Below are 24,195 nucleotides of genomic sequence, written 5' to 3'. Positions count from 1 at the left end.
ACTTTAAAGATAATTTTGGATTTAACTAGTTTATAATAAATTTGTTAAATACAAAATTATCTTGAAACTTATTACGTAAATTAAAAAAAAAATAGAGTGTCATGTAGAGAAAAAAATTACCTTTCAAATGATGTGCCGCCCGACCATACTTGCTATTTAAAAAAAAGTGAGGGTTGATGCGAGGCAGTAGGGGATTACAATTGAGGGCATGAATTTTGCACGAAAATTCGTCCCCCATCTAATATAAACTGACGTGTTTTCTTAAATTTTGAAGAAGCTCTTGGTTTCTGAGTTTCTGGGGGATCAAATTTTCGTTGGAACAGACTGTATTATTTGTAAACAAGTCAATATAACAACTGAGGTAAGTAAAAATATAACTAGTAAATTTTTTATTAATAATACCGGTTTTAATACCGGTATCCCGATATTTCAAATTTCAAATATCAAGTACCGGTACATATTCAAATTTTAGTTCGGTATTGTAAGCCCTAGCTGTGAAGATAAGTTATGCATTTATTAAATGGTAATTAACACAACTAAAAAGTTCACAATATTTACCAAAAAATATTTTTACGCTCTTTTCAATTCCGGTATTACCTTTTTGAAAAATTAATATATACAGGGTGAAAGAATTGAAAAAACAACAACATATTTTTACGTAAAACATCAGGAAATCATAACTTTTGGTAAACCGATTCTTCCGGTTCAAGAGCTCGATATTATACATAAAAAAAGAACCTATATTCCAAATTTGGTTGAATTCGGACGTTTCGTTCAAAAGTTATCGTGCTATTAGTGATATATGTATAGTCGCCATTTTGAATGCCTGCCAATTTTGTAAAAGGCAAAATCTGAGATGGCCTCATATATAAATTTGAACCTTTATATTATGTGAAGTGTATGTGGTCCAAATTATATGCTTCTATAATTAAATGCACAATTCTTGTAATATTTGCACGAATCTGCCGCACTAATAGATACAAAATTTCATTTAAAATTATGCACATTTCTCATCATTTTCTTTTATTGCAGTTCCTTCGGAAACATAAAACTGTAAAGTTTTATATTACTGATTATATTAAAAGTTTCGTTACAAATGCTTGAATTATTGTTTCTCGCACACCATTAGCCGCCATTCAAACTTTCCGATCCTTACATAATCTTGTTTATTACATCATTATTGCAGCTAGTAGGTTCAATGCACGCATTTCACTTCCCCCACACAAATATAAAATAAATGAACATCAACATGAAAACTTTTTCTTGGAAAATTGATTACTGGAAACCGTGCATGGTGTACGCAAGCTTTATTGTGTAATTTAAACTTTTTTATTTTTGCCTATACGACATTTCCCACATTTCGTCACACGAGTGAAAATAATGCTAACAAAATCTAACTAATTAAGATAATAAAATATTAAGATTAATAAGATATTAAAGGTAATAAAATAGTAAATTTCAGATGCCACAAGAAAATAGCTTGAAGCTGGCAATGGGATAAGACAGGGGGATTCCTTGAGTCCTTTATTGTTCAACCTGATCATGTATTCGTCGGTGATTATGCAAAACCTCGTATGAGAATTTTTTCCAGAAGTTAGTTTTTTGCCCTGTCAGAAACTCCGTTAAAAAATGCACATGCTAACGTAATAAAAATGTTTATTTCGTAACTATGTTAACGAAGAAGATAAAGGCAGTTTTTGTTTAAATTTGATTCAGAGTTGGACCACCATCTCCATATAGTTATTTCAGCATCTATGCATCCTCAGTGAAGCTATAAAGTCAGAACTCTAAACCAAATATCAACAACCCTGCCTATTTAAGGGAAAACATCGCGATGCAATGATTCCACCTTTTGAGACGCAAAACAGCCACATATTTCAGCGACGTTAACATAATTAGGTTTCTTGACATTTTCATTACATTAACATGTGTATTTTTTAACGGAGTTTCTGACAGGGCAAAAAACTAAATTCTCATACGAGGTTTTGCAGAATCACCGACGGGATGCAATATTAAAAAAAGTAAGAACTAAAAAAGGATACCAAATGGAAGAAAAACAACTTAAAATAATCTGCTATGCAGACGATGCAATACTAATCTCTCAAAGTGAAGATTATTTACAACGTATGCTCTACCAATTTAATATAACCGCCAGAAAATTTAACATGTTAATTTCTCCAAAAAAGACAAAATGCATGGTTATAACAGAAGATCCAATAAGATGTAAATTGGAGCTGGAAGGTCAGATAATAGAACAAGTGATGGAGTTTAAATACCTAGGCATCACACTATCTAGCTACGTTAAGTTCGAAAAAGAAGTTAAAGGTCAAGTAAATAGAGCAAACAGAGCCGCAGGTTGCCTGAAGGACACAATATGGAGAAATAAAAATATCGGAAAATAAATGAAAGGCAGAATTTACAAAACAGTTATCAGACCAATAATGACATACGCGGTAGAAACACGACCTGACACAGAGAGGACAAAAAGATTGCTCAACAAGTAATTTAACTTCGTAAGTCCTAGGTTTTCACTCAAAGTAATCTAAGGTAGAAATAGAAATCGATATTTGAACGCTTCGTGTAACTTTGCATCGATACATATACGATTTTACTAATTTTGAGTCATTTTGACTAAACTTTGGGTCATCATTGTTTAAACAGAAATGACTTCAAAACAGGAACTAAAGATTAAAACTCAACTTTCAATACGCTTCGGTTGATGTGTTACATGTACTATTATTGCGAATATAACGGCACTTCTGGTTAGAACTTTTTAAGCGGAAATTTTATAAAATCCAAAACCAAAATTTGATCTCATCTTGCTAAGGCACGTCGAATGATATATCGCTTATACTATTTCGGTGACTTTAGAACAGTTCATACGGTTGCAACTCTAAAACCGGAAGTCCGATGTCAAATTTCTCATCCGTAGTACCATCCTTGGGTTATAACCTTTCATTTGACACCTCATTTGTCATTCTATCTGTATTAATAATGGAGGAGTTGTATTCGCGGACGAAAATACAGATGAGCAGACAGTCATGAAACCGGAAGTATATATTGGTTCTCATCTTGCTAAGTAACGTCGAATAATATATCACGTGTACTATTCCGGTGACTTTAAAACAGTACTTCTGGTCGCATTTATAAAACCGGAAGTCCTAGGTCAAATTCCGCAATTTAGTACTATCCTTGGATTATAAGCATTCATTCGACACATCAATTGTTATTCTACCTGGTATAGTGACGGAGGAGTTATATTCGCAGTCGGACGGACAGACGGACAGACAGCCTAGGTCAAATTTCTCACATTCTCACACCATCCTTGGATTGTAAGCTTTCATTTAACACCTCATTTGTCATTCTACCTGGTATAATGAAGGAGATATTCGCGGTCGGACGGACCGAAGGACAAACAGCCTAGGTCAAATATCACACCTTTGGTACCATTCTTGGATTATAAGCTTTCATTTGACACCTCATTTGTCATTCTACCTGGTAAAATGAAGGAGGAGTTATATTCGCGGTCGGACGGACCGATGGAAAGACAGCCTAGGTCAAATATCTCACATTTACTACCATCCTTGGATTATAAGCTTTCATTTGACGCCTCATTTGTCATTCTAGCTGTTATAATGACGAAATAATTATATTCGCGGTCGGACAGACCGACGGACAGACAGCCTAGGTCAACTATCTCACCTTTAGTACCATCCTTGAATTACAAGCTTTCATTTGACACCTCATTTGTCATTCTACCTGGTATAATGACGGAGGAGTTATATTCGCAGTCGGACGGACCGACGCCACGGGCGGACAGCCTAGGTCAAATATCTCACCTTTAGTACCATCCTTGGATTATAAGCTTTCATTTGACACGTCACTTGTCGTTCTAGCTGGTATATTGACGGAGGAGTTGTGATCACAGACAGACAGACAGACAGACAGACGGACAGAAGGACGTGGATAATTCAAAGTTTTAACAGTTTTTCAAAATTGGGTGAAAACAAAACATCGGAGATAAAAACCCTTAAAAAAATCGATGGTAAGGCACTATAGGACAGAGCTAGAAGTACATATATACGACGGAGATGCAAGATGGAGAACATTACTAGCTGCGTAAGAAACAGAAGAGTAGAATGAAATGACCTCATAAGTCGAATGACAACAAATAGAGAAGTAAAGACAGCGAGAGACGGTTTCCCAATAGGAAAACGTTCAGTGGGAAGACCACGAAAACGATGCAATGACAACTAACTGGAGGCACATTGCAAAAACAGACAGAGTCATTTCTGTATAACAAGAAGAACAAGAGCTTCAGAAAAATACCTTTGAACCAGATCTTTGTTGCCCCATAAAATATTTATATGTATATGGGCGGATCCCCTTATTTTTTAAATTGTGAAGATAATTTCAGCGGCATAACATTTGCTAATTTTTTAAAATCTGAGGATCAGGGAATGACTCATTTGAAAGAATTCAGAAGCCTTGTTGCAAGCCAAATAAATTAAAAATTCAAAAATTTTCAACAAAAAGACCTAATAATGGCCGTGAATTTTGCAGTAATTAATTGGAAAACTTCCTTATACAAATTGGAATTATTCATCAAACAACAAATAGTTTTCATCACTACATCACACCATAGCAAAACGGAATGTGGAAAAGATTAAATCGCCAAGTAGTTGAAAAAGCCAAATTTTTACGATCCTATGCAAGATTAGACACTTATGACTGTGAGAGATATAGCTATGGCAGCTTGTAAGGAAAAATCAAGTGTTTTAAGAATTTTAAGATTATTTAGAGATGCTGGATCATCATCTCCAAAAAGAAAAGGAAATGTGGGCGCAAACGGAAAACGATTCCAAGCAATGATGTAACTCTAATAAGAAATAGCAAACTAAATTCAAGAAAGACAAGCATAGACCTTGGAAAGGATTTATTAAATTATGGTATAGTGAATACTCAACCGTACGGACAAACTTTCTGGAAGTTAGGCTAGGAAAGAAAGGAAAAAAAAAACAATTCCTAACGCTTTGGCCACACGGGCGATTTTTTACGGCGCGATAATTTACGGCGCCCATTGGTTTGTAATCCTTTCATCTAAAATTGGTGAAGGAGATAGTCAAAACAATGGCCGCCGTATATTATCGCGCCGTAAAAAATCGCCCGTGTGGCCAAAGCCTAACACAGAAAATAATGAAAACCTTGACGTACGTGATCAGTTTGTAAGAATTTAGAAAGTTAATGAGAAATGAAGACAATTGATTGTTTATAAAATACTTTAAATCTAAAGTTAATACTTTTGGAGATAGTTTTGGTTTAATGTTTATCCAATTTTTATCCAATCATCAATGGTAACCAATCAATCAATTTGGTGAAACACAATGCCAATAACAGTAAGCCTGCTAAAAGAAATAAAATATGTTTACAAACGTGGAAATCTCTGAGGTATTTAGATCCTAACAGTTATTATTAAATATGACAACTGATTTATGAACTAACGATTTTACAAAAATATTTCCACTTTAAACAATAAAACCTGTCGTATATCTCCTGATGAATACCATTTTTGTTATTATTTTATATTAACAAAGATTTTTTTGTTTGTTTCAGGATAATGGGCGTGAGGCTTTGGATCTCACTGCGTCTCCACTGCGAGCTCCAGCGGCAGCTCCTAATTCAAGAACCTCACACCCTCCGCCAATGGTCATACAGGGAGATTTCAGAAAGGTATACTATAAGAAGAATACTGGTTTAAATAAGTAAAATTTAAGTTCCTTAATCAATTAGTGTTGTAGCCAAAGCATTTCTAATTAATTAATTAATTAATTAATCAAAACCAAAAAAATATAATATATCTCATTACAATTTACTACTATACTACTCGTATTCTAAACTTAAAAAGGATGGGTACGTATTTTCGGCTGCAATGCTATTCAAATGGGGATTAATTTTTTTCGAATCCTGAGAAAACTAAAAGTATTTTTGAAAAATTTAAACACAGAATGAAAGATTACCTTATTGGCGAGGACCGAAAGTCCCTGAGAACTTCTATAATGTTTATTTTAATAAGTTACAGGGGTGAAAAGCTAAGAGAAAATTTAGTGTGATATTTAATTTAAAATATCTCATTCAAAATAAACTTTTTATTTATTATAAGGGACTTTAAGCCCTCGGTAATATTATAGTCTTTCATTCTGCGTTTAAATTTTTCAAAAATATTTATTGGTTTTTTCAGGTTTCGAAAAAAATGAACACAATGTCCGTGGTAATATTTCCAAATCTATCTTTGTCTTACAACGCACTCAATCGAATAGAATATTGTCAGCATACTGTCAGTCAGACAGTGACAATCAGTGACAATTTTAAATATTTGACATGGCATCGTGAATATTTTGAGTTGTTGATTAAATAATATTGATAATATATAGTGTATTTGATAAATAGTTGATTTAAGACGTGAAATTAATAAAAAGTTATTTATTGTGTATTATTTGTGGAAGATCCAAGCAGAGAATACATCAGGATAATATATTCTGTGATCCAAGTATTTTGTTGTTAAAGATGTTCAAAATTGTAAACGTTCCATAGTAACAATATATTATTAAAAAATCACTAAACACTTTTGCTCTTTTCTCGATTGAGTATTAGTTTTTGTTGTACATAATATAAATTATTACAATCACTGAATACATAGTTAGTGAAAAAATTATCACATTTATTAACTGAATTAATAATTTGCAATTATAAAAATAACAGTTATGCAAGAACATTCAAAAGCCATCTCTTTAAATCAATGATGACATTTTTAAGTAGAATGACATTTTAGTAATGTTTACATATCCATACCAGTGTGAATTATACTATACGTAATTTGCCGTGTAAAGACAGAAAAAGTAGGGATACCCGTAAAATATTTACGAATTATGTACCGATGGCCTTAAATGATGTATCTTTAACAGATACGTTTTTGAGTTACTAATGTTGATATTTGGTATGTTCTTTTAATAATCTTCTTTTTTTAATATTGGTAACCAAATCCTAGTGCAGTCTACCGAAAAATTTGCTATGCATTTTGTTTAGTAAGATAATTTTCTTTTTCTTCTTCCCCTTTTTTCTCTAGAGTTTTCCACAGCACTATATTCTCCCAGTCATCTTCTTTATCTATCACAACATTACCTAGGTATGTTTTCTATCTCATAACACGTCCTCTTCCTGACAGGTCCCAGTCCCAATATTCTTTTCGGCCATCTATACTCTGGCATTTTTTGTACATCTAGTACCCTTGTAGGGCTCTGTTTTAAAACTTTTTTTGTAATTGAATATTTTACTTCCATTTTGTTTCATATTTCTTTTGTTCTTATTCTATCCTCTTTGGTAATTTGTAAATTCTCATTAAATCCATTTCAACTGTTCTTATTTTATTTATCCTTTTTTGTTTTCTTTGGTTAAGGTGTTGTTCCATTGGTACATTCTTTCACGGTTTTTGCTGTAAATTTTAAAGAACCGCTTGGATTGACATGAAATTTGCCATATGCATAGCTAACATGCCAAAGAAAAAAATGATACTGTACCGATGTGCGCTTTTTGCCCTGGGGGCGTCTTTCACCCCCTCTTGAGGGTGAAAAAATATGTGTCCAAAATAAGACCGGAAATGGATAAACTTTCTAATTTTAAGTAACTTTTGTTCTATAGAGATTTTTCGCCAAGTCAACAGTTTTCGAGTTATTTGCGAGTGAATATATTCATTTTTCAACAAAATAACCACGTTTTTAGACGGTTTTTCGCAAATAACTCATAAAATAAGTATTATGTGGAAAAAATATTCTTAGCAAAAATATAGCCTATAAATAAGTAAAAAAAAATGGTATACGCTTGAAGTCTCTGGACCTCGTAGAACCAGAGTTATAGCCAATGAAAAATAGGTGCATTTTCGCCAAATTTCAAATGGAATTTTTCAACGTGAAATATACAAAAAGCGAAGCACTTTTTGGGAAAAACTCATTAGAACTTTTTTAAAGTGTTTAAATAAGGCTTTATTTTTGTTTTTAGAACAAGTTTCTAGCATCAAATTTAAGCAAGTTACGCTCAAAATAAAACTGGTCCCTTTTGTTTTGGCAAAAAAAAAATCAGGAAGATCACCCCCTAATTAACAACTTAAATGAAATTAATCGTTACCGCTTCAAAAATTATTTTATTTATATTATGTTTATATCATCTGTAAGTTTCATCGATTCAAAGTGCTTATTTTTGAAAAAAATTGGTTTTCAATTATTAAAAATTTTAATTTTGAAAAAAAAAAGTTTTTTTCAAAATAACTTAAAAATTGTTAGAGATACAAAAATCTCAAAAAACAAAAAAGTCAGAATTGCCTTTCTGAATATCTTGTATTTTGTCGTTTTTATGTAAGACAAAAATTGATTAAGATTTGGTGTTTCTAAATTTGCATACACTCGTGGTCAGTGACTCGTTCAAGCCCTTTTAAATACAGCCCTTTCAAAAATAAGGACTTTGAACCGATGAAACTTACAGATCATATTAAACAATACATACATGAGTAAAGAAACTTGTGAAGCGGTAACGATTAAGTTCATTTGAGATACTAATTAAGAGGTGATTCTCCCGATTTTTTTACCAAAAAAAAGGGACTAACTTTATTTTGAGCATAACTTATTTACTTTTAATGCTACAAATTTTTTTTTAAAACACATAAAACAAAAAAAAGTTTTCCCCAAAAAGTGCTTTGTTTTTTGTTTATTTCACGTTAAAGTATTCCATTTGGAATTTGACGAATATGAACCTATATTTCATTAGCTATAACTCTGCTTCTACTAGGCCTAGATACCTAATATATACACCATTTTTTTCAATTTTTTACAAGCTATATTTTTGCTAAGAATGTTTTTTGACAAATTACTTACTTTTTGAGTTATTTGCGAAAAACCGTCTAAAAGCGTGTTTATTTTGTTGAAAAATGAATATATTCACTCGCAAATAACTCGAAAACTGTTGACTTGGCGAAAAATCTCTATAGAACAAAAGTTACTTAAAATTAGTAAGTTTAAAGATTGTGCAAAAGCAGACATCGGCACAATATCACTTTTTTTCTTTGACTTGTTAGCTATGTGCATGCCAAATTTCATGTCAATCCAATTCTTTAAAATTTAGAGGTTTTGCAATATTTTACCGTTAAAGAACGTACTACATATCACTCCATGTAGTGTTTTCGTGGCTTGTTTCCACGTGCTATTTTTATTTCAATATATTTTATACAACTACTGTCTTGGCTTATCATTTACTATAAATACTAAAGTCTTAAAACTTTTATCTCTCCCTTTTTAAACTTAAGTTCAAATCTGCATTATCGGATCCAATACATAACTATTAAGTACATTATTTTATATTATAATTATTTTGCAACAAACCACCCTCTGGAAAAGAGATTTTAAAGTGTATCAAAATTTATAGGACCCAAATTTACGATGATGCTTTTTCCATTATCCGATAAACATTTCCTTTTTTCAATCCATTAAGATACCTTGTATTATCGGAGTTCGCGAAGAGTGTTTTGAGCCGGGAAATTTGCGGACATCCATTAGTATAATTTAATTATTGAACAAAGAGCTCCACCACCAACAGCGAAAACAGTTACAACCGGTTAACGAGCTGTGTGCTCTCCAAATCATGTCGGCAAACTATTTCCGTTTCTAAAGTTTTATCATTAATGTTTGGAATTGTTACTTTAACACGTTTATGTATGTAAATTTGTTGTTTCTGGGACTTGCACGAAATAAAGAAATAAAAATACGCCAATAGCTTTTACACGTCAACGTTACTCGTCGACTACGTAATGTGTAAGTATTACACCAAACAACTATTTGGAATATGTTCAGTTACTGAAAATAATGAACACAGTGTATTCATCTAACTTTAACACTAGAAAGTCGGAGGGGCCAATTTGGCCCCTGTTGCGATTTAAAGTTATTGTAGTTTTTTTTATTTGATAATATAATATTTCCATATTTGATGACTTTTAATATTTCGATACAAAGCCTTATTTAACACAAAAAAATATTGTTTACTAAATTTATTAAATGGTTTTTTAACAAATCTACCATAGAAGTCTAAAGGGGCCAAATTGGCCCTGTGTAAGTTATTATCGTTTTCTGGGAAATTCGACAATCATTTCTTTCAAATTCCTGTCGAATGTACCCTTATACTGGTACTGATCATCTACGTAATAAAGATGCAATTGTTGGTGAACACAAGTGAACACAAATATGCAATTGTTGGTGTAGAGGACCAAATAACGCGTCTGTATACAACAAAAGTAACTTCAAGACGATGGCCTATGTACGTGTTTTATAATACTCTTGACTTGGAAGCAATAAATGCATGAATTATTTATAAAGAAATAACTGGAAGTAGACTCAGCCTTCGTAAGTTTATTCTTCGGCTGTGTGAAGAATTATGGACCCCATACCTTGTCTCCCGAAATCTGGAACTACGCCTAGCAACACCAGGTCTACCAACAACTATCACTGTTACTATCCAAAAACGAAAAAAATATCAGTTAAAAATATTTTGTAAAGGAGATTATACTTGCAATCATTGTAACGGCTGTAACAAGGCAATGTGTAGCAAATATCAAAAACTGCAAACTGTATGGTGTTCCGAATGTTTTTGATAGGCAGCGAATATGTTAAACAATGAAAGTAAAAAATAAAATCAGATTCTACCGTCTAGAGTAGATTTAATTTCTTTAAACCGAGTATTAATTGATTAAAGAGCGTGGGGCCAAAATGATCCCTTCCGGCTTTCTCGGTAGGTATGCTAAGCCAGACTTTCTAGTATTAAAACTATATTTGTAAAATAGTTTTAAAACAGAAGTGTTAAAAACCTTTTTATTTTAATCATTACAAATAAAAAGTTTAGACGCAACTAAAGCCTAGAAAATTTATGGATTTTTTTACTTCTTCGACGAGTTAAATGGAAAAATCACCAAATTTGTGGAGATTTTTAAGAGGTAATTGAGAATGTGTTTGTTACCACCATATTGTGTTCTTAAAGAAATTAAGTGATTATGTGACTCGTTAAGCCCACTTCTCTTTAATATAATAATGGAAATCACCAAATTTGTGGAGATTTTTAAGAGGTAATTGAGAATGTGTTTGTTACCACCATATTGTGTTCTTAAAAAAATTAAGTGATTATGTTACTCGTTAAGCCCACTTCTCTTTAATATAATAATGGACGAAGTAATAGAAGCAGTACGTAAACGTCATGGTTACAGAATGGGGAACAAAGAAATCCAAATATTATGTTATGCAGACGACGCCGCATTAATCGCCGAGACAGAAGACGATCTCCAAAGATTAACACACATCTTCAATACGACAGCCAAGGAATACAATATGATAATATCAGCAGAAAAAACCAAATGTATGACAACATCTAAATACCCACTACGATGTAAAATCAAAATTGATGGGAAAATAATAAAGCAGGAAGCAAGGTTTAGACATCTAGGAATAGATATAATCAGTTACGAAGATGTTGAAGAGAAAGTACGACAACAAAGCTTAAAAGCAAATAAAGCGGCGAAATCTCTTAATGACACAATCTGGAAGAACAAACACCTAACACAAAACACAAAAGCAAGAATCTATAAAGCAGCAATTAGACCTATATTGACATACACGGCGGAGACAAGACCTAACACATCTAAAACGAGACGACCACTAGAAACAACAGAGATGAAAATACTCCGACGAATATCGGGGAAAAATCTGTTGGATAGGGAGAGAAGCGAAAATATAAGAAGATCATGCGATGTAGAAGACATAAATGGATGGGTGACAAAACGAAAACAGTAGTGAAATGAACACATTAGTAGAATAGCAGAGGATAGGATAGTACGAATAGCACGAGATAAGTCACCAAATGGACGAAAAATTATTGGCAGCCCAAGAAAAAGATGGTGCGATAACTTAAACAATTTAGGAGGCTAATACTGAAGAAGAAACACACTTTAAAGCCTACATACAAGAAGGAAAAAGCAGCAGAAGAAAAAAATTAAACAATCTATCCATTCGCTCATTGTTCATCAACGTAGAAGTATTGTTATCTGCTGAAGATCGTCAAAGTTGGGAAAACTTCAAATCTCAAACACATAATGCGCCACAAAGATCTTATGTTATTTGTTTCAAAGAGCTACTTCTTCATCTTCTCCAATTGGCCCTAAAGGTTTTGTGAGTTTCTTCTTCTTCTTAGCCTTCTGTCATCCAAGTTTGGACATAGGCCTCTCCCAACTACTTCTATCGATCTCTATCCTGAGCAACATATTTCCGATTTGTTCCGGCTACTCTTTTACTATCATCAACCTATCTCATAATGTGATCTTCCCGTCGGTCATTTAATTTCAAGTGTTGTATTGTTGCATTCCAATGTTGGTCTTGTTGTCTAGCAGTGGGTTTCTACTTCCTTAATAATATTCTTCCGTTCTGTCCTACTACAGCTGCCTACAGTCTGTAACAGCTACTAATAATTATAATAAAGCTACATAGGTACCTATTTCTGATACTATTTTTTTGCGATTTTACGTTTCCTTATATAGGGCAGTCAATGAGGTTATTTGGCTCCGAATTCCATCCTACTAAATCTATTTACTTGATATTTTCACAATAAGTAGATAATAGCTCAAGAAACAAAGTCTACCCTATGTCGATGTGCGCTTTTATCTTGGGAGTGGTTCCCATCCCTTCTCGGGGTGTAAAATTTTTTGATTAAAATAACCACGGAAGTGGTCAGAGAAACTAACTCTAAGCAAAAACTGTTCAATAGTTTTTTTTTAAATTCAATAATTTTTGAGTTATTCGTGGTTGAAAATTGGCAGTTTTCATTGAAAAATGACACCTTTTCAGGCGGTTTTTTTGCGAATACCTTAAAATCTATGCATCTAACAAAAGAAATCTATACAAAACATTTTTGTAGCTTATAAAAAAACAAAGAGATTCGTTCCTTCATCTTCTAGCCATAACACAAAAAGAGATATGGTAGGCGAGAAGAGTTTGTTTTTGTTTGGTGGTGTATTCAACTTGAAATAAAAGAGAAACGGTCGATTTTAGTTGTATAATGTTACCAATACCTTTTGAAGTGATATTGAAAAGTCCTTTAGAATGACCAACATCAAATGTCGATTACATTCAAAGTAAGCGAGATATGCTGCAAAAAAATTGATGACTAATGAAATTAAAAAAAAATGTAAAGTATATTGAACCCTTCATCATTAACTCAGAATTTAAATGCATTGTTTTCCTTCTACAATACTTTTTACTATAGTGTTGTTTCTATGTTCAAAAATTTGGACGGGTTTAAAATGAATAGTTTTTGAAAAAAATAAGATCAAATTATGGAGCACATTTTTGAATTTTCTTAAAAATCTTCCTTTTTCTCCATGTAACTCGAAAATAATAAGAGATACGAAAAAAAATTAATGTGTGTGTACTTTGTACGCACGTAAGAAGTTATACTTCTACTACATATTATGTGATTTTTAAGACAATACCAAAAATTTTAAAAAATAAAAGAATAAAACGCACACAAACACATTGAAAAATGCCACAAAGAAAAATGATTTCTGAACGATAATAATTGTTGGCAAAAATTTTAAATACGCATTTTCTGAAAAAAAAAAAATTATATAACAAATATACTAACAATCATAAAATGCATAAAAAAATAAAAAAATAAAAACTTGCATCGGGAATCGAACCCGTGAATTTCGGGGCGCTTTGATTCGTAATCGAAGCCTAGACTCACTCGTCCAATTCCACATTATTTGTCATGTGAAAAAATAGGGTAACTGAACGTTTTACTGTTTGACAGTTGTTTTGAATATAATTAAATTATGTAGTTTAAATTTTGTGGAAGGAAATATTAAAATATAACAAAACAGTAAGAAAACAATATATTAGATGAAGATTAGTAGAACTTTTGTTGGTAATCAAATTAAGTATGTAAATCAAAGCATTACATACCTACTAGATAAATAAATCTACGCCAAAAAATCACAATTTAAAAATAAAAATCGGACCTAATTTGGGATTTCTCTCTAAAATCCCCATTCTTGAGAAAATAAATGTACAGTAGAGCGTCGATTATCCGAACGTCGATCAACCGAACGACCGCTTATTCGAACTATCGACTCCCGCGTCCGCACTCGAATACCGAGCAAGCGTTAGTAATTGACGCTTAAAATATCTTCAATTTTCTTCAATATTGTATCCAAAAATAATTATGTTGTTGCAAAGACTGCACTTTTTTGTTTAGTTGCTAGTTGTCATTATCAAGATATAAATAAATATGTAGGTATATAAATATGGCTTTTATTCACTTTTGGATAAATATGTATGACTATAAATATGTATCAATATATTGTAGTTCGATTATCCGAACAAATCGGTTTTCCGAACACCTATGTCCCCCAATTAGTTCGGATAATCGACGCTCTACTGTATTTCAACCTAATCTAAATGTATAATTAAAATATGATTATAATAAAAATTACTTACCAAATTAGAATGAGTTTCCCCTGTCCAAAATAGTCCAAAAGTCCAAAAATATAGGTGTATGGAAACTATTTAAAAAGGCAGTATAACTATTAACTAACTTTTGTTTGTTGTTTCTTTTCACACAAATTTTAAAACGCAACAACCATAAATAATCTAACTACAGCTGTGCCACAGCCGCCATATTGAATAATTTTTGACATGTCATTTGAACATCCAATCAGAACAAAGTTATAATGCGCATGCGCCGGGATCATAGGTTTTAACATATAAAAATTCACCCTCATATCGCCGGTAAAGAAGTATAACTTCAAAAAGGTACCACACAAAAATCTAGGATTTCGTTAAGTAAAAATTTTGTTTTGTGTTTTATTTTCAAGTTACATGTAGAAAAAGAAGATTTTTAAGGAAATATAAAAATGTGCTCTATAAATTGATCTTATTTTTTTTTCAAAAAGCATTCATTTTAAACCCGTCCAACTTTTTGCACCCGTCCATAATACTATAATAAAAGGTATGGTAGAAGTAAAATGATGCATTTAAATTCTGGTGGATGAGAGGTTAAATATACTTCTCATTTTTTCTTAAAATATATTAATCATCAATTTTTTTGCAGCATATTGCTTATTTTAAAGATCTTTTTAAGCACTACAAAAGGTGTTGGTAACATTATACACCTAAAATCGACCGTTTGTCTGTTATTTCAAGTTGAATACAACGATTTGAGCATGCACCAAAAAACAAACTATTTTCACCTACCATATCTCTTTTTATATTATTATAACTAGAAGATTTATGAGGGAACTAGTCTATTTGTTCTTTTTATAAGCTACAAAAATGTTTTATATAGTTTTTTTTAGTTGGATGCATAGTTTTTAAGATTTTTGCAAAAAACCGTTCCAAAAGTTGTTATGTTTTAATGAAAATGGCCAATTTTCAATCACGAATAACTCAAAAAATATTGAGTTTTCAAAAAAAATTATAGAACAGTTTTTGCTTATAATTAATTTCTCTAGCCACTTGCGTGGTTATTTTAACCCAGACATTTTCTACCCCTGAAAAGGGGTGGGAACCACCCCCAAGATAAAAGCACACATCGGCATAGGGTAGACTTTGAATTAGGAGATAAGTAGAAGCTAGGCCCAAAATTTCATTAAAATCCATGCAGTAGGATAAAATTCGGAGGTAATATCCTATTTTTGCTCCCATTGACTGGCGTAATATTAAACTATTAAAAAAATAAAATAAAATTATATTAAAAATGAATAACATAAATACAATTATTAAATTTTGTTTGCAGGTGTCAGGAATCAGCAGTGAAATTTTTAAGCAGATAGAAACAGTAGAAAACGACCACGATGCGTCAACGGCTGCCGCCTTGGACGTAAGTGATAACATTACATCAGTAATTTTTGGTAAATGTTGGTTTTTAACGAAAATTAGAAGAAGTTTTCATAAAAATTACCGCGTCAAAAAAAGTTAACAGATATATTTGACTTCAACTTTAAGCAGGCAATGTTATAAATATTGGAAATAACAGAATAAGAAAATTATTGATATATAAGGGCATTTTATATTTAATTTCGGTTCAGATATCATTACCATCCCTCTATGGACCATTTCGAACTTTTGTTCTCTTCAGGAGAGCTTGTAATGATTCTATGAATCGAAATTAGACATAGTCGCCAAGTATGCCAATTACAAAGAAATAATCAACATTTAGACGCACTCGCGACCTCTTTTAAAGAAACGACGAAACCCAAAAGGCTCCATTTTCAAACAAATAAATATTTAAAAATAAAATCTTTAGATTTCTTAATTCGGAAACAGATTATCTTTTATACCTATTACCCATCCTTCTAAAATTTGCAAGGAATAAAGGGTAATGAATGCAGAGACAGTGGGAGGCTATATAGTTGCACTCCACAACACATCAATTCAACGAGACAAAGATTAACAAATCTGTTTCCTGGTACTCAATACGTGAGTAAAAACGCAGGTAGATAAAGGCATTTTATATTTAATTTCGATTCAGAGATCATTACCATCTCTCTATGGACCATTCAGAGCATCATTACAAGCTCTCCTGAGGAGAACAAAAGTTCGAAATGTTCCATAGAGAGATGGTAATGATTTCTGAATCGAAATTAAATATAAAATGCCTTTCTCTACCTGCGTTTTTACTCACGTATTGAGTACTAGGAAACAGATTTGTTGATCTTTGCCTCGTTGAATTGATGTGTTGTGGAGTGCAACTATATAGACTCCCCATGTCTCTGCATTCATCACCCTTTATTCCTCCTTGTAAATTTTAGAAGGATGGGTAATAGGTATAAGAGAGAATCTGTTTCCGAATTAAGAAATCCAAAGATTTTATTTTAAAATATTTATTAGTTTGAAAATGGAGTCTTTTGGGTTTCGTCGTTTCTTAAATATTGATATATTCAAATATTCAAATCAGAGTACAAGAGCGTCAAAAAAGATCTGATCTTAGTTTTCCATTCTCCAGTCATAAAATTCTTACCAGGATATTTAACGTTTGATATTGTTTGAAAAAAATCTATAATCTGTAATACAAAGATCCCTACTCTAATATCTGATTTAAAATTCTCTATAAAAATCGTATAACGTAAAGGTAGAAATTCGAGAAAATTCCTGGAAGATAAACAAAGGGGAGGGCTACTTCGTATCTGGTCTCTGCAACTCAATCCTGCATTCTACGACAAGCTGTCACCTATTGAGTTGAGTACGTATAGTGTTCTGTGTATGTATTAGAAACATGATCAGGAGAATTTGTTACCTAATGGTTATTAAAGAGTCGTCTTTCGAACAAGTAGCTCATGTATATTCTTCATGTAAATACAATTCTCAGTACATTAAACTTTATTTCTTTTTGTTCTTCATGTGCCTCGTCCTTCAAGAACATTTCTGCAGCGATTCTGAAGAGTTCTCTTGTTGTTTTTCCACCCCAATGCTTTAAATTTTTCAACCAGGATCAGGAGTGAGCTATTGACAATTAAAACTTGTAATATCATGCAAAAACCACCTTTACCAACCCTTTCGATGCCAACTCTTTATGTGACTGAGAATTTTAAAAGGATTTAATATAAATAGCCTTATAGATCTTGTAAAAACCTACAAAATTCTTTTTTAACGAACTTTTTAAGATAAAAAATAAAAAAGTTACGGTTAAAAAATCAATATTTTTTTGAACAAAAAAAAAGGAGAAATCCAATTGGAAGCATAATAATGTAAGTTAGCGGTGTTTTTACTCATTGGCCTTATTTATTCTTCTTTATTTATGTATTATTAATAGATTCTAGAAGCTTGACTGGCTTAGAATGATTAGTTTAAAAAAAAACTGAAGTTTAAAGCGAATAATGAATGTTTGCAATTTACTAAATAATGCCATTTACTTCAGAATAGAAAGATTAGCATCAGAGATACGAAAAAATGTTTAAGTAATATTTAATATTATGAAATTGTAGGTAATTTCATTCCCAAGAACTTGGTTTGATAAAATTTGTTCTACCATCGAAAAACATTGATTTTTTAGATATAAAACTAACACTTTCGATAGCGAATAAATCAAAAACTATTAATTTTGTCAAAAAAATGTATAGAACATTTTTTGCTTAGAATGAATGATTTTATTAACTTTTGCGGTCAAAATATAATAAAAAATTTCCACCCCCAAAATGGGGTGGCAACCATCCCCATGGTAAAAGCGCCTGTCGGCATCATATAAATTTTGATCCATGGACTATCCACTACTTATTCTCAAATTTTCAAGCAAATTGATCCATTCTGTAAAAATTGCGAGGTGAAACGCTTTGGTTCCTGGACTATATTCTTTTTTAAGATTAGCTAATCATCAATTTTCTAATCTCAGGATCAATAATTTTAAAATTTCACCTTATATATTCATAATAGACCCTACGTAATTATAGTTTATGCACCCACTGCAGACAAGGATGAAGACACCATAGAGGCCTTCTATGAACAAATTGGCAATGTCTTAAAGTTAACTAAAAGTTATATGGCGTAAATCTTATAATGGGCGATTTAAATGACAGTTTCTAAATAGAAAAAGCACAAGAACGAATATCCTTAAAAATGATAAAGGGGATATTATTACTGACGTAAAGGAGAGATTGTGTCACTAGACCAATTACATCCAACAACTATTTAATGATGAAAGAGGAGAACTGTCATTAGAAATCACAGAGTATACCGGACCACCAATATTAAGAGAAGAAATCATCTATGCCATTAAAAACACGAAAGAGGGTAAAGCTACTAGACCAGATGATGTGCCCATCGAATTATTAAAACTTATTGATGAAGATGGTATTGATGTAATGGTTGAACTCTTTAATCTAATATATCAGACTGCCACAATCCCCAGACAATGGCTACAATTTCCCAAAAAGCCAAGAGCAACAACCTGCTCGGATCACAGAACAATATCTTTATTGAGTCACACACTTAAAATATTTTTGAAAATAATACACAGCAGAATTGTTAAAACTCTCGAATATGAAATCAGTGACACACAATTTGGCTTTAGAAATGGTATAAGCACACGAGATGCTTTGTTCGGCTTGAATGTGCTGGCCCAGAGATGCATGGACATGAATTAGGATATGTACTTATATTTTGTAGACTTTGAAAAGTCATTTGATAAAGATCCACATAAAAATCTTGTAGATATATTAAAAAGCAAAAATATTGACCGTCGTGATTATAAAAATAAAGATGATGGAGCATGCTAGACTTGCGTGAATAACCCTGTACAGTTTTTGATTTACATTTATGTTTAAAAAGCGCACATTTAAATTTAAATTTTGCTAAAAATTACCATTTTCTAAAATAAGTTCACAAACAATTTCATTCCATAAGTGGTTTTCACAGCTTATAATTTGAAAATGTCACCATGTAATATTTATAACAGATCTTACATAATATAGTTAATTAAGATTATGTTGTTAAGGAGCTTTTAAAAATATAAAAAATATACAGGGTGTTCTATTAAAAATAAAGCTTATGGACTATGCTAAGCTTGCGTGAATCACCCTGTACATTTAAATTTAAGTTTATAAAGCGTTCATTTATATATATAATTCGACGGGTACCAAAATTTTTTAGAATTTTTTAAAACAAGGAGTTGAGTTATAATTTTATTCCAAAGTGATTTATTAGTCCAGGGCGGATCTGTTTTGAGATAAACGTTGAGATGTGACTCAAATTTTTTTGGAGAAATTGCTTGAAAATAACTCAAATAATAATATTTGAGTTATCCTCCCACTCAAAATGGTCCGGAACATTGTTTAAATAGTCAAAATATGAAGGAAAAATTCGATCTTTTTATTGGTTTTTTGATTATAACTTTAAAACTGTTCATTTATGAGAAAAGTTGTAGTGACATAAAAGTTGCGTAATTAAATTTACTACAATATAGAATTAGTTAAAAATTTAAAAAATAGTCACCCTTGTTGCAAAATAGCAATAATTGCGAAAAAACTATACAAAAACAAGTATTCGCATTTTACGTTTTTCAACCATTTTTGCTAAACTTAGGACCTTTATATTTTACCCAGAAAAACTTTATGATATAGTTAAATAACACTGTAAATTTTATTAAGATCAGTTTAATAGATTTTGCAAAATAAATTTTGCAATCCAGCTTTCGAAAAAAAAATTCATTTTTTTAAAATGTTGCAGGACTGAAAATAAAGCAGATAGCTAGTTGAATTTTTTTTTGCTTATAGAAGTGTACTGTACCTTTCATTTGCAATTTGCAAAATTAATATCAATTAATTACCACGGCGTCGGGAAATTTTTTAAATAAACATTAATTTTTGGTGCTACGTGCAGGACAGCGGTGTTCGATTCACACAAATTGATTTCTACCAAAATTTCTTCCAATCTTTATCTAATATATTATTTTCTTACTCTATATTTTGTTGTATTTTAATATTTTAATTCCACAAAAATCAAACTAAATTTATTATTGTTTGTGAAATATTGTTTAAACAATTGCATATGTTTAAAAATAATAAACTTTTATTCTCTAAGTTAAAATATATGAACAAAGAAAGTTTTTGCTAAAAAAGTGTTATTTCAAAGGATAGTATGTGTTTTTATTTTAATAAATAAACAAATAAACAAATTTATTTACTTATATCGAAATGTAATAAAAATTAAAAATGTATGAATCATTATCAAAGGTCATTGGAATGCCCAATCAGAGCAAACTATCTGCTGTCCTGCGCGTAGCACCAATAATTAATGTTTATTTAAAAAAATTTCTGACGCCGTGGTAGTTAATCGATTTTAATTTTGCAAATTGAAAATAAAAGGTACAGTACACTTCTACATGCAAAACAAATTTCAACTTGCTATCTGCTTTATTTTCAGTCCTGTAACATTTTGAAGAAATGAATTTTTTTTGCGAAAGCTGGATTGCAAAATTTATTTTGAAAAATCTATTGAACCGATCTTAATGAAGTTTTACAGTGATATTTTACTGTATCATAAAGTTTTTTTGGGTGAAAAATGAAGGTCCTAAGTGTACAATAAATGGTTTAAAAACGTAAAATGCGAATACTTGTTTTTGTATGGTTTTTTCGCAATTATTGCTATTTTGCAACAAGGGTGACTATTTTTTAAATTTTTAACCTATTCTATATTATAGGAAATTTAATTATGCAACTTTTATGTTAGTAAAACTTTTCTCGGAAATGAACATTTTAAAGTTATAACCAAAAAATGAAGAAAAAAATCGAATTTTCCCTTCATTTTTTGACATTTTGATTATTTAAACAACGTTCCGGACCTTTTTGAGAGGGAGGATAACTCAAATATTATTATTTGAGTTATTTTCAAGCAATTTCTGCAAAAAAATTTGAGTCACCTCTCAACGTCCAAATGTACTAATATTTTTACAGATGCGCCCTGGTCTATATACACTGTACAACATTTATAATACCTCAATTTCTTATCTGAGAAGTCATAGTTATTTTAATGATGAAAAATAACACTTCTAAAATTTTCTTAATTTAAAAAATAAAAGTAACAAATCAGTGCGAAACTCGTTACCGAAGTAACATTTCACGGCGACAATTATCTCGGCAAAAACGGCGCAGCTTAAATTGGGAGCTTTAAAAAGTCTAAACTAAGAGAAAAAAAGTTTAATTGAAATTGGGATCACGTAGTGAGAAAATATAGATACTCCAAAGTATCGTAGGTCCTTAACTGTAAAGCTCAGGAGCGGCTTCGACACATTTATTATTGAGACTTAGAGTGGCTATAAATCACGAATAATGCTTTTCGAAGACGACCAGATCTTACTGAATAAAATAAAGTAAACATATTTTATTTTTATTCAAGAGAGAGCTTAAGATTCAAAATATTAGGATATAGAATAATTTCGATTCTTCAGAGCGCGGCTAAATTATGGAACAAATTCATTCTTTTGCAAGCAATTTGCACATGATTTGATTTGGGAATTTTCGTATCGTATGTTGCAATTTTATGGGATTCCCAGTAAAATATTTCTCAGGCAACTTGAAGTAGACGTACCCTAACTGAAAGTTTAGACATCCATGATAGCCCAGGAACCAAAGCTTTTCAAATCGCAATTTTTACAGAATGGATACATTTGCTTGAAAATTTGAGAATAAGTAGTGGATAGTCCATGGATCAAAATCTATATGATGCCGACAGGCGCTTTTACCATGGGGGCGGTTGCCACCCCATCTCGGTGGTGGAAATTTTTTATTATATTTTGAGCGCAAAAGTTAATAAAAACATTCATTCTAAGCAAAAACTGTTCTATACATTTTTTTGATACAATTAATAGTTTTTGATTTATTCGCTATCAAAAGTGTTAATTTTATATCTAAAAAATCGATGTTTTTCGATGGTATACTCATTTACGATTCACTCAATTTTGGCCGTATAACAAATTTTGTCAAAAAAAGTTCTTGGTAATTAAATTACCTATATTTTCATATTTAAACATTTTTTCGTATCTCTGATGCTAATCTTTCTATTCTGAAGAAAATGGCATTTTTTACCAAATTGCAAACATTCGTTATTCGCTTTAAACTTCATTTTTTTAAAATTAATTATTATAAGCCAGTCAAATTTCTAGAATCTATTAGTAATACATAAATAAAGAAGAATAAATAAGGCCAATGACTAAAAACACCGATAACTTACATTATTATGCTTTCAATTGGATTTCTCCTTTTTTTTATTCAAAAAAATATATTGATTTTTTAACCGTAACTTTTTTATTTTTTATTTTAGAAAGTTCGTTAAAAAAGAATTTTGTAGGTTTTACAAAGTCTATAAGGCTATTAATATTAAAGGGTTTTAAAATTCTCAGTCACAAAAAGAGGTGGCATTGAAAGGGTTGGTAAAGACGGTTTTTGCATGATATTACAAGTTTTAATTGTCTATAGCTCACTCAATTTTTGCCGCAAAAAAAATTGCAAACCAAGTTCTTGGGAATTAATTCATCTACAATTTCTTATGTAAATGAAGTAAAAGTCAGACTTACTCTCAATCTTTATTATAACTTCCGACGACCGGTTTCGCTCTTTAAAATTTGTAGAGCATCTTCAGGTCAAAGGTAACAAGTTACAAAATGCTACAAATAAAAACCAGAATTAGCACATTGTCTGGTTGTAAAAGATGCTAAAGATCCATATGATCAAGCCAATGTTGAATAACATACATAAAAGTAGCGAAATAGCATACCAATGCACATGCAAGCATTCATGGGGGTGGTGGTACAAAACTTCCCTCAAACGCAACAACATGCGCAGTAGTATGCTATATATAATCATGCAATCATAAAGTGTCGTACTTACATTCGGATACAAGGTGCTATCAACTCAGTTTTCATTATCATGATGTTTCTTTTCAAGTTATGTTAACGGGATATGGTGGAATAGACGGACGATGCAGCAAAGGTAAACAATCTATGGGACTTAGGAGTTCTTGAGGGTGATGAGATAGTTGGTGTAAGTTAACCAGCAAATCTATGTCTGTTATTATGTTTGTGTAAATCAAATTAGTGAATGACTTATTTACAATTTTACAATTTTAAAATTTTGGGAATCCTTTTGGGAAAACGTTTTGCGAATCCTTTTGGATGACTTTTTAATAGTTTTTTAATAAACTTTTTATACCATTGTACAAACGAAATTTTTTTTACTTGTTTTGTATGATTATTAATAATAAGGTTCATCTGGAAGGGTAGTTATTTAGTGCATTTGTTAATTTTACGATAATTTAATCATTAATTGGAATAATAGTTAATACTTTATTCTTACGATTATAAATACAACAAACCTGATATTATTCATTAATTAAATTAAAAATCTTAAAATCAAATTCTTGAAAAAGTATTCTTTAACATAGAAATCTTGTAAAACCGCTCCTGTGCCGGGATTAATATCTCAAGCTGCTCAGGTTTCCCTCGTTCTCATTGCCTGCTAATCAATTACTCGGAGCTTTATGATGTCCATATAAACACGGTGAAATCCTTAACAAGACGGATAAAGGCAATGACTCCGGCAGTTTTAAACTTTACAAAAAGTAGCTACAAAGT

The 24,195-nt window shown here is 31.3% G+C and overlaps 1 protein-coding gene across 1 annotated transcript in view; it reads left to right on the top strand.

Moving 5' to 3' along the window:
- Positions 1 to 4,727: 4,727 nt before the first annotated feature.
- The window catches only part of LOC126880626 (rho GTPase-activating protein 100F), a 262,842-nt gene continuing 243,374 nt past the window's right edge, over positions 4,728 to 24,195 (top strand). Inside the window, exons 1-3 of the mRNA XM_050644637.1 lie at positions 4,728 to 4,838; positions 5,614 to 5,730; positions 15,871 to 15,954. Of these exons, the coding sequence (XP_050500594.1) occupies positions 4,728 to 4,838; positions 5,614 to 5,730; positions 15,871 to 15,954 (312 nt within the window). The remainder of the gene's footprint in view (positions 4,839 to 5,613; positions 5,731 to 15,870; positions 15,955 to 24,195) is intronic.

The sequence above is a fragment of the Diabrotica virgifera genome, chromosome 2, assembly GCF_917563875.1.
Source record: "Diabrotica virgifera virgifera chromosome 2, PGI_DIABVI_V3a".
NCBI classification, from domain to species: domain Eukaryota; kingdom Metazoa; phylum Arthropoda; class Insecta; order Coleoptera; family Chrysomelidae; genus Diabrotica; species Diabrotica virgifera.
The sequence above is the reverse complement of the archived record's forward strand: the minus strand, read 5'-3'. Positions and strand labels throughout refer to the sequence as shown.